Source organism: Antrostomus carolinensis, unplaced genomic scaffold, assembly GCF_000700745.2.
Source record: "Antrostomus carolinensis isolate BGI_N321 unplaced genomic scaffold, ASM70074v2 scaffold15546, whole genome shotgun sequence".
Taxonomy (NCBI): Eukaryota; Metazoa; Chordata; class Aves; order Caprimulgiformes; family Caprimulgidae; genus Antrostomus; species Antrostomus carolinensis.
Genome location: NW_010321284.1, coordinates 1,701 through 13,798, shown reverse-complemented (window position 1 = coordinate 13,798; position 12,098 = coordinate 1,701). Strand labels below are relative to the sequence as shown.

The window sequence follows — 12,098 nt, the reverse complement described above, 5'->3', positions numbered from 1 at the left end:
AATACTTGGGGAGAAAAAGAAATTTCTTCCTCTTCATGTTAGTTTATTATTATTATCATTATTATCATTATTATCATTATTATTATTATTATATTTACCAAAGACTCAATCCTCTAAGATTATGAGTATCCTGGCTGACCAAGGGCAGCTTCAGGGAATCCTAGTGTAAGCAACATCTTGCTTTCAGATAACTGTATATAGTGATATACAGACAATAATACTGAATATAAACCAAATGCTATTATTAAAAATAAACCAGAGCTAGTATACTGGGGAAACAGGCCTTGCAAAATACCATGCTATAGTTCTAATATTTTAATATAATACATTAGCTTACTTTAGACATATTCTAAGGGGATTTCCCACTCAAGTCACCTCTTGTCTCATCTTTTCTCAAAAATAGGACTCAGGAGCATTTCAGAAAGATTTTTGCATCTCTTCCTAACAGGCTTGTATGTCAAAGAGGTAAATGCTATATACAATGAGTCACTGCCTCTAGACATTTTTTTTAAAGGTTGACAAAATTTTAATCACAAGACTCACTAATTATGACCTTCAGGGTAAGCCACTTACATCTACATAAATTCTCTTTTGCCAGTGCTAACTATTCCTCATGGCTTCCACAACTGCTGTGCTCCTGTAACGGATGTACACACGAGTTCCACACATCATCATACGTGGAATAGAGTTTAAGAAAACAGAACTGCCTTTGAAATTCTATTAGAAGTGTAAAAGGTCATTCAACCAGTAACAAAAGATGTGAAAAAATTTATGTATGTATCCTGACTAGCACCTACCTAGCACGACAGGTACAAGTGAAGATACACAGTCAGCATGTGGGGCGAAAAACAATGAAAAGGAAGGAAAAAATAATTTAAGAGTAAATTCCACATCAGAACACCGCAGAAAAATTGCTTTGTAGACAGACATGTTGTGAACTTAAGAATTTGCACTGCAAACCTAGAGAAGCAAATGTGAGCTGTGTCTGGTTTCATCTCTACCACCTCTCTGGTGACCAAGTTCTAACTCCACCATCCAACAGTAATCCTGTCAAAAAAAGCAGTGCCTAAAACCAGCTAGGTGGTACCTTTCTTTCGGAGAAAGTAAGTCTTAATTTACTGCTAATACATGAACCACGTACCTACTGCTGCACTCAACAGGATTTCTGAGGCAAAGGTAAAAAAAGGAAAAGTTTCATTCATCATTAAAGCTTTGGAAAATCTGAGATATAAAATAAAATATTGTAGCATCATTTTTGGTTAATGACTGTGTTCTAGCATTTTCAACTCTGAACAAGTTTGTATCATTACATTCTCTTGTAAAATGCAGCAAAAGGTCAACTCCATAAATACTCATTCAGAAAATCTGAATTGGTAACAGAACAGCTAAACATCCAGATAGATGGGTATTTAATGGAGTGCAAATGAAATGTCTCACGTTATTCATTTTTGTAAAATTTAGATAATGTTTTGTGAAACACTTTTTAGGGTTGCATCTTTTGTAAAGTACTGATCTTGTATATTACTGAAGGAAGCTACAGTATTATGATCCATGCGAGGGGAAGGAATAACCTGTTACCAATCTACATCATCAGAAGTTGTGTCAGAGGACATCAGAGAGATTAATGTGACTCCAGGCCAATTTAGACTCCATAAGAATCTGATTTATTTCCTATCACAACTAAGACCTCAGTTGTAATAGGTATTCAGAATTATATGACTTCAAAATGTACTTTATTAATGTATTATTTCTCAGCCATTTAGTATTTCCCCCACAGCATGCGACCAAAAAGCATTCTAGTGTGATCCTCAGCAGGTAGGTCACATGTGATGACAGATCTCAAACAAAACCAGAAGGAAGCTGGCCCATGGTGTCAGGGGAGTCAGTGTAATGGCTTTTCAAACCAGAATTTATATTACTGTTTCACACAGGAGGATCCAAAACTCTAGCATCTGTTTCTTCTCTTTCTTTCTGAAACTCATGACATAACTAGTATCCTGCAAGAAACTTTACTCTGAGCATCCAGCAAATCCATCCAGTGAATTTCTGTTACTTACTGCTTGTTAATCAGGTTGTTAATTTTAGTTAAAATCCCAGAAACATCAACCGTTTCTGCCCTCTTAGTTTCCTGGTAATCCTTCTGAATGGCAGAAGATTTTTTTTTATTTATTCATTTTGGAAGAAAGTACTAAACTGTACATGTGGTCTCACACAAGCGTGGTAACTGGGGAAAACAGAAGAGGAAAGAAATGAACTTTTATCACTGGTAAGGCTGTCTTACCACTCCATGTAAACAGTATTTTGTAACTTCAAGTGAAATCAGATTAGCAAATTGCTCATAAAAAACCTGCAGCACTTATCCAAGCCACTCATCCAAATATATTCCTCAAATACTCTGTTCATAAAAAAGAACCTCTGAGATTTTTGGTTAAATACATTTTCCCAGATATCTTCCTGTCTCCAAGTAAGCTTCTTTTAGTTAAATGATATGAGGTATGGATAATATATCTAATTTAGTTCCTACATTAATAAACTGATTTTCTGGATAAAAAAAAAGACCACAAATTTGCTTTAGATTTGGTAAAGCTTTCAATGAGTGCTACTTATATAAAATGATAATACAACCGACATACACTTCTCAGTAAGAAACACATGGCAGTAATGATGTGGTTGGTTGACCCTGGCTGGATGCCAGGTGCCCACCAAGGCCACTCTATCACTCCCCCTCCTCAACTGGACAGCGGAGAAGAAATATAACAAAAAGCTCCTGGGTCAAGGTAAGGACAGAGAGAGATCATGTTTCACCCTCGCTACCAAAACCTTGCCACACAAACTCAACACAATTGGAAAATGCATGTGAAGTGATCTGTTCACCAAAATAATTCTGCAGCTCCTGGTTAACAGTTGTGTAAAAACTGACACCACTTCGAGTTCTCTGTTATTGTATTGTCTCCAGCATCCAAAATCTGAATCTATAATTTTCTCAATCTAAGAAAATGAAACAATCATCTTTGAACGTGTTTGAAACAAAAATGTCAAGAAAGAGCCTGACACAAGAAACAGCAAGTTACTAAAAATCTTCTCACAGGGTGGATGGTTATGAATCTTTGTTCTCACAGGACTCAGCAAGGTGACCTATGTGCATACCATGGTAGAAAAGAACACTGTGAGCATAACGGGTTTGAAATGCAGCCCAGCAGAGCTTCATGGGTTAATATGAGATGAAAAAGGCAAAAGAAAATTGAAATATGACTTTTGTGAGTCTTCATCAACACTACATCAGTTCATGGATAAAAAGGAAAAAATCAAGAAATAAGAGAATCATAGAAAGTGCTGACTTGGAACAGTTAACTCTGAGCTCACTAAGAATTTTGGTCTAAGCAACAGGATGTGGATTTGGTTTTCTATGATGTCACCATATCATGTTGCATCAAAAGGGTCATCATTCAGCCTTTTTCTGCTGAAAGAACTGTGTGGAGGAGTCCACTCCTGTTGATAAAAATATTGGAAAGAAAACAAATCTGCAAAACCACAGCTCCCACTCTGTCTTGCAAGACAAAGAAGTTGAGCCTTCCTTAACATTTTAAGATAAGCATCCCGTAACATTTTAATACGAAGACGGTGACAAATGAAAAAAGAGTTGAGTCCTAAAAAAGGCACGACTAAGATTTTAGAAAACACTGTAATTTTCATTTTACATTGTCTAGGTTAACAAGAAAACAATCGGGAAGAGGTAAAATACATTTGTTGATGACTCTAGTAGATCAATAATAATAGTGTTATGAAGGTCTGAAAAGCAGGTTGTAGAATTCACAGTACAAAATTTAATTAAAAAGCAGATTAACAGCAGGAAAAAAACCTAGTTACAGTGGGGAAAAACAAAACAAGAAAGTAAGATCAACTACATCAACACTAAGCTGTAACAGAAATGCATGTGCTTGTTAGATTAAGAATGACTTTATAGTGTCTGAAAGGTTTCACCTACTCGCTTACTGTTAGGCCACATATCTAAGGCACACAGCATAACACATATTTCTTTGTAATAGGTTCCTATACAAGTGGGCCTATATATTCCTGTGATATCCTGCTAGGAATAAGAGAATATTATATAAACACTGTTTTTTGGCATGTGCTGCCTTTTGCAAAACTTTGGAATCAAACCCACGTCCTCTATTATATTTCTCTCAGTACTGAATTTAACAACGCAACATGTCAAGGAAATATTTAAAACAAGCAGTATATCCTGTAATTAAAATGTTTACTTAAGAGCACAGGAAAATGGATTTTGCTCTTTGCTTCATGCTTTCGATTTCTAAAGAAGTAATGCCCTCTTACACAGCAAAACCATGTCAGCTAAGCTTAGATGATTTCAAGAAAAGGCAATACCCTACAATTACCACTACGTATTGTAATTTTATTTTTAAGTTAAGTAAGTCTTATTATAGCTTGATGTTTTACAGTCGACCTCTGATGCTTCTCTTTAGGGGTTTTATAATAGTTTTATCTATAAAAATGCATAATGCAAAAATGGTTAAACTTTAAGACAATTATTTTCTTAGCTATGACTTTTAAAGACCATGGAGAATTTTTTTTCAAAGAATATGATTCTTGATTGTCACTTTGGCATGAATTATTCTCATTCACTGATATATTACTAGCAAACAAAAGGCAAAAATAAGAAGTTAAAAAAGGTCTGCTGAAAGGAAAATGGATACTCCATGGGAACAGATGGAATAAATAGTAAGATCAGGTAGAATTTTCTAAGACCACAGATTTCAATTTCTATTTCTTTATGAACAGCTGCACATTTTCATAACTGTCATAACATAAAAATCACCTCATGTAAATCAAATTCAAACTGCAGCCCTCATCTGCAGCTCATTTAGAGCAGAAAAAAGAGGATTCCAATGGCCAGCCACCTATCTTTGTGTTTTCTTGTTCCAAAATCAGTAAACAGAAATGCTTTCTGATCTGCCTTCTACAGCTTATTCAATAAATCTTACATACCAAAAAGTAGCAGTAGGGCCAATTATCATTTACTGAAAGAATAAAGTGGGATCTTATGACAGTAAAAAACAAACAAACAAAAAACCACAAAGAAACAAACCCCCCCTTCATTGGGTAAAAGAGAAATACAGAAAATCCAGTTTCAGAAAGATATTCTGCTTTATACATAGGTATACACACAGAGATGTATATCCTCGCATTTGTATGTACACACACACACTTTTACGTACTTCTACAACAGCATATTTTTATAATTTGTAAGGAGATTTACAGTAACTTGCAGTAACTTTGAATCTTAGTCTCACTGACTGTCAATTAAAAGTACACTTAAATATCCAGATTCAACAGACTGATTTCCAAGCTTTTATTACTTTCATTCCAGAGAGACTGGAGAAGATATAGGAGCCTAAATGTTTGTAAACATCGAAAGAAAGTGTTTTGAAAATTTTATTTGAAATTGCATATTTCCATATGCTTCACAATTCAATTGCACATGACCTAAGAACACAGATACTCTGAATTAAGCTCTGGTTTTGAAAGGTTTAAAAAATACTTTTTCAGTAATCTGGAGTTATTTGCACTGAAGCAAGGAAAACAAGAGAAAATGCAGAAAAACCCTGCAACAATTGGCCTACCACAGAGATCACCATAAATCTTACACACTGATAACTGTAGTAAGGCAGAATTTAGAAATGAGTTACTTGCTCACTTTTAAGCAATACTACACAAAACAGGTGCTGTCTACAATGAGACTATGTAGCCTTGGGAAAGAAGGCACCATTAAATATTTTAGCAGCACTCTACCCCCTTAAAATGATACATACATTTCTTATCCAAAGTATCTATATTAATTTAGAAAAAATCATATTTGCAGGTCTGACTACTCTGAATAGCCAAGTGGAACCATAACACTTGATTGGTATTTATTGAAGTCATATTAGCTGATTTCATAGGTTGAAGGTAGCTCTGAAGGAAAAGAACAGATAGTGAATTTAAAGAGACAACACAGATATACCTAGTACTATAAATAAAATAATTGGCAAACTAGTTCCTCTAGAGGCTTTAATATTTTTTTTACTGTCAACGTGAGCTTGAATAAAGAACTCTCACGAGCAGCTGCCAAGACTGAAGCAGACTGATGTGGGAGTTCTAAGTTCTGGCACAGCAGTATTTGTGGCAACATATGAGAAAACCAATACCACATATAACAATGCTTGGAGTCTTCTTTTTTCCTTCTGTTTTCCTGCAAAATTTATAGCAGATAGAAGCACCCTGTATGCTACGATTTCTTTAGTCTGTGCATTTCTTCTTATGTCTGTTTTTACCTTGATTACTCCCTTTTGCCTCAGCAGCCACCACAACTTTTTTTTTTCACCACATCACTTCCCATTCTGCTACAGTTCCCCCATTAACCAAAAGTTGATGAGGATTAAAAAAAAAAGGTAATTTATTTATAGCAGCATCCAAAACCATGCTGAGAAAAAAGGAAAGGAAGCTTCAGTAAGGCTGCCTCCTATTAGCATAGAGTAGTAGGAGAGAAGAGAAGAAGGGAAGTCAGTAAACTCAGAATGGCCAAATGTCACTGTAGAGGCATCGCTATGTTTACTTTGAAAGTATATATATAGGAGATAGTTTCTCTAATCCATGCCTGTCCTTCCTTATGGCATAGGCTGACATTCAGAAGCAGGACCAAGCTTCAGAAAGCAGACAGACCTCAGAGCTGTGCACTACACACAGTGCAGATGTCAGTAAAATGCCTTCTGTGGGTATTAGAGAAAAATTCTGGATAAGTGTTTTCACAGTAAGCACAGTGTCTCTGTGTCAACAGACATATGACACATGACAAGTTTCCTATTACAAGTTCTATGGCTCTCTACAACTTTACCAAAAGGGTTGTCAAGCATTGACGAGTGATGATTGTACCATCACAAGGACAATGAAAAGACAAAAGGAAAAAACCCATCCCTTTACATATAAACCTCTGGTCAGGGGAATAAAAGTCCTATTTTTACTTGTGCACAGTTGTGTTGGTTTTTTGGGTTTTTTCCTTCATAATTCAAAATAAATTCTTCTCAATTACTGTAGCTTTAGAACACCAATTTTGGTAGCATTAATTTTTCTGTAACTTACTGGTCTATTAACCAGAAACAAGACCAAATTATCTCATAAAATGAAATAGCATTTTAATGTCCCATTGTTGGCTCTCACTCTTTCAGAACCACACAGGCATTACCAATGGAAAGGAAATCTCAGGTTAGCTGATCTGTCATACAAGAGAGTTTATGAAGAATCATGAGGAACAAAGAAACAAACTATAGGAACAGAACTGGGTCAGACTGTGAAAATATAAAGACAAAACCCTAAAAAAAAAAAAAATCCTGAAATCCCTTAGTCATGAGAATGATGACAAAAATTCAGCCTTATATACCCCATAGAGCACAATGGAGATGTGCAGGCAACAATCAGGAACAGAGTTCCTGACCTAAGTATCTACTACGAAACAAAAAAAACCAAAAACATAAAATCAGACTTTTACCTTCTCTGAGATTAATTTAGAAGACATAAATCAATAACCAAATATTTTTAAGATTTTACTAAAAAATGTGAATGGTTTGATCTCTGCCCTGTATCAAACAGGAATGATCCAAGAGCGACTTAACTAATTTCACTGGCTGATACAAGGGTCCCAGCAGATTCCACCCCCTGAGATGGTGCAAACCTACAGGCAATGGAGACGACCGAACAAAGAGACAAACCAGGAAAGGAAGATTTCAGAAAGATTAGATCATACAGCCATGATGAAGACAGCTGTAATAGGATCTGTGTGCAGCGTGGCTGCCAATGTCACACAAAATCTCAGGATGAAACAGATTAGTAGCACTGCTGAAAGGGAAAGAGCCCTGGGAGAGCTTCAGAGGAAAATTAACAGGATCATATGGGCCATGTTAAGTTAAATTAATGGAAAAAACATCTTCCACCTCTCATGTTTTTACTTGGAATTTCAATTCTTCGAAATATATTTCTCAGAGATTAATGGACAAGGGACTATCCTCACTGCTGTAAGAAGCTTAGGTATATAAACTTCCCTTACTTCAAGCACAGAAAACACAGAAAACTTTCTAATTTATCACATTTCTTATTATTAATATTTTGAATACAAAGAAATGATGCAAAATATTATATGATTACAATTAATGTGTACATTATTTATATCTATACTCTTTTCTTAAATTGATATTTAAGTGCTAACTACATTTATATATCATGAATCAAAATTAAGATGTTGAAACAAAACTCTTCCTTTTATGCTTGTTACACCGCAAAATGATACGTAAAATTACCAAACAGCAGTGGATTGTGGATTTGTACTAATACATTTAAACCAAAATATAGGAATGATTTATATCTATTTTATTATTTAAATTAGCTGGTTAATGATGCATGTATACTAAATTTCTTTATCCATAATCCATCACTGCATAGCTTAATGCTAGCCAGAAAAGAATTGCTTGTTCTCTCCTACATCCCTGCAAAGAGCATCTCTCTCTCCTCAAAACTACATAAGGAAGGTTTGATAGCTGTTCCCACATCTTAATCACACTGTATTTACACGAGAGATCTATAACCAGCAGGTCAGCTCCATCCAACCTTTATCTTCTTTTCCATACAGATGATCCGATTATGGTCGTGTTTGGTATGTTCAACTGTTAAAAATGAACTGAGGCATATAATAATGAAGTAGAATATTTTCCTTATGCTCACCTTTTAACCATAGATACCCTCATAATTTGTATGAAATAGCTGCAGTGGTTGAGTGGTTGCTGCAAAGCCAGTTTGGATCCAAAGTTCAGTCACAGGACAAGTGCCTGCAACAGCTGGTCAGACCGTCCAGAACTGCTGCTGCCTGTATGTGCTGTGGCACAAGGACTGAAATGCCTCAAATACTGACGTGACCTGCAAGGATTCTTTTCTTAGGAAAAATAACTTCTTTTTAATACTGAAAAAAGATGTGGAAATAACTTATTTTTAATACTGAAAAAAGATGTGGAAACATACATACGGTCTGGGGGAGACTACTTCTGTGCAGCTCCGCATCATGTGCAAAGCTGCCAAAATATAACCAGATCCAAAGAGCTGTCCAACCTGATGACCAAAAACTCTCTTCACTCTTAAAAATAACACAGTTCCTTCTCAGTAGATTGAATATATTCAAGGCAAAATGGTAAAGTTTTGCCAGTGATTGCCTGAAAGATGATGAGTAAGGTCAGACAGACTTGTTCTAGGCAGTGCACATTGGCCTTGCTGGGCTACAACTGACCCTTTGCATCACTGAACAGATGAAACAATCTTCTACAGAAGATCTTGAACTTTCTTAACACCAACTTCCCTTCCTCAGCAACCTCAACATCTCAGTACCTTTCTAGATTATCCCATTGAGGCTAACAGCATCTTATGTCAAATGTACTATATTTTTTCAGAGACTGGTGCTGCCTATTACAACTGCTACTTACAAGCATTTTATTATACATTGTGGTTCAAGTATGAAAGCCAAAGAACAGTAAGATCACTCAACAGTGTACTTACATCAAAGAGTTATTTATTTCTAAATAACAGAGTTAGAAAAAATAAAATTTCAAAATAGCCCGAACAGGAGGGAAAATGCTCTTAAATATAGCAATTTTTCAAATCCAGACTCCTGAAGGACTAGAATATCCTGGCTAGTAGAACTATTTGGTTAATCTATGGGTTATTGGGAGCAGTGGGAAGTAGTGCGTTTATAACTCAAGATAAACCATTTATAAAGAATTGAAGCAGGTGGTGTCTTTTTCCCTCTTCAATAATAGGATATATAGTAAATTATTGATTTTTATTTAGTTTCAATTACTAATAACATTATGTTTAACTAGTATTTTTTTAAATTAACAAGAATTATCAAATTAACTCTAAATCTATTTTTTTTTTAATCCTAGAAACCAGAAACCTAAGAAAATACCAGGTGCATTAGCGTATGTGCATGGACATGTGAGTATTAAAAATAGCATATTGATTGTACCTGGATGAATTTAAGAGGAAAAGCATAAAGATTCTGTTTCCACAAACTCTCTCATCATCTTTCACAGCCTGTTTCTGGCTAAAATGAACTATTAATGGTTTGTTTTGTTTTGTGTTTTAATTTCAATACCCTAGAAATAAACTACTTTATTAAACTTATTTGTTAAAAACATTTCTGTTTCAAACCAATGCTGTACCAGCATCACAAAATACAATGCCTACCTATATTGTGTTGGAATAGTTTTACCGCTTATTGTTACCCATTACTGCTACCTCCATAATGCAAACAAAATTTTAATATGTTAACCATGTTCTTCTGGGCAAAAAAAAAAAAAGGAAATATCCCAAATTTTAACAATGCTTTAGAATTAAAAAAACCCTGAATGTATTATTTTATAATGACTGGCAAAAATGGCAAAAAAAGAGAAGTATTTTATGAATCAAGTATCTTACCTTTTCGTCCAGGGTAAACATGAGGGTAATATTCATAATAAAGATCAGGCTGGTCTAGATTTCCAAATGGTTCAAATTCCATTTCTGCATTTTGGAACAGATTCAGTTTTACTAGCAGTGCTAGTCTCACAAACCACAGCTAAAATTAATACAGATAAATAAAAAAAAAGGAAAAAAAAAAGGTCTGTTAATAGTTTCAATCACAAGCCACATCCAAATACAATTTCAACTTTCTAGGTTTTTCTGATAAAGCTGAGTAATGAGTTTCTATGTTACTTACTGATGAGAATCAGGATTTATATTTACATGCTCTTTCACGGAATACTTTTCATAAGATCATTAAAACAAAACATAGAGGACTGGTGTTTTAATTGTTTGTAAAGGTATTGAGATTTTAAAGATTAAGTTTAAAAACTATCCTGCTTCATAATTTTAACATCTCTTTTTAAATTGAGTTAGCATGTAAGAATTATCAATGTGGTATTAATTGTTTTGGTTTTGGTCCCCCCCTTCTATTTTATGGAATTCTTAAAATCTGTTAAGTTTTTGATCAAATTCCAAGAGCTTTATAGTTGCTAGGACCAGAACCACGCATTGTTATCTGGTCACATTTTGTTCAGTACAACACTTGTAATGTTTCACAAACCTTATTAATTTGAGTTCTTATTTTCTTATAATCATGAAACAGACTTCTAACACTTGAAATCCTACAACGAAGTTCACAATACAGATAGTGCCCATGAACCTTAGCACAGTGAATCTTCCAAGACAGCAAAACATAATCCTTTTTACTTGTGTGATTACCTTTAAAAACATATAATCAAGACAGAATTGTACTTAAAAAAATATAAATTTTGTTTTAAATGAAGACCTACTTTACATAAGCAAACAGAAAAAATTACTTGCTACAAATTTTTTATTAAAAGTTTAGTTTTTAGGTTAACAATTAGGAAAATAAGTTTGATCATGCTAAAAAAACATGCCACTGTGAATACTATTGGAAAAAGTTGACATGGGTGCATCTTTAAACATACCTGTAAAGAATCCGTTGTATGGTTAGTAGGTAGTCCACTTTTTTTATAGCCTTGACCATGTGCAGTTAGAAGTCGCCCACACAAGTCAACTGCTGCCCTCCAGTTTTTACTGCTCTGGGAAGAAGAAAAGAGTAAGTACCAAAATCATAAAGTCCCTAAAATGTGCAAGTGCTTATTTTGCCTGAAGCAGCTACATGCATCCATCAGTAATAATGACAAGGTCAGGAGAACTGGCCGGTGAGAAGCAGAATGTCATTTGTCAAAGCTGCACATCTAATTAGGCAAAAAGTGAAATCAAGCGTTAATATTATCAGATCACTAAAACAAAGAATATAGAACAACGTATCAGTTCTAAACTTAAAGTTATATCTTGTTTGCAAATATACTTAAATATACTATAATAGTCACAATTTTGTTTTCCCCTCAGAAGGAGAAAAAATTGCTACCCATATTCCAATAATCACATCCAAGTCATTCTACTGTTATAAAGTATTTAACACCTATTTCTACCTCACTGATTTAAGTATTTCAAATTATAACCCCCAGTGCAGT

General features: G+C 34.6%; 1 protein-coding gene across 1 annotated transcript in view; it reads right to left on the bottom strand.

Annotated features, from left to right (window-relative positions):
• Nucleotides 1-11,660, bottom strand: part of TRAPPC12 (trafficking protein particle complex subunit 12) — a gene marked incomplete at its 5' end in the record, with an annotated part of 40,018 nt that extends 28,358 nt beyond the window's left edge. Inside the window, 2 exons of the mRNA XM_010169878.1 lie at nt 10,513-10,651; nt 11,547-11,660. Coding sequence (XP_010168180.1) covers nt 10,513-10,651; nt 11,547-11,660 — 253 coding nt within the window. The remainder of the gene's footprint in view (nt 1-10,512; nt 10,652-11,546) is intronic.
• Nucleotides 11,661-12,098: the final 438 nt, after the last annotated feature.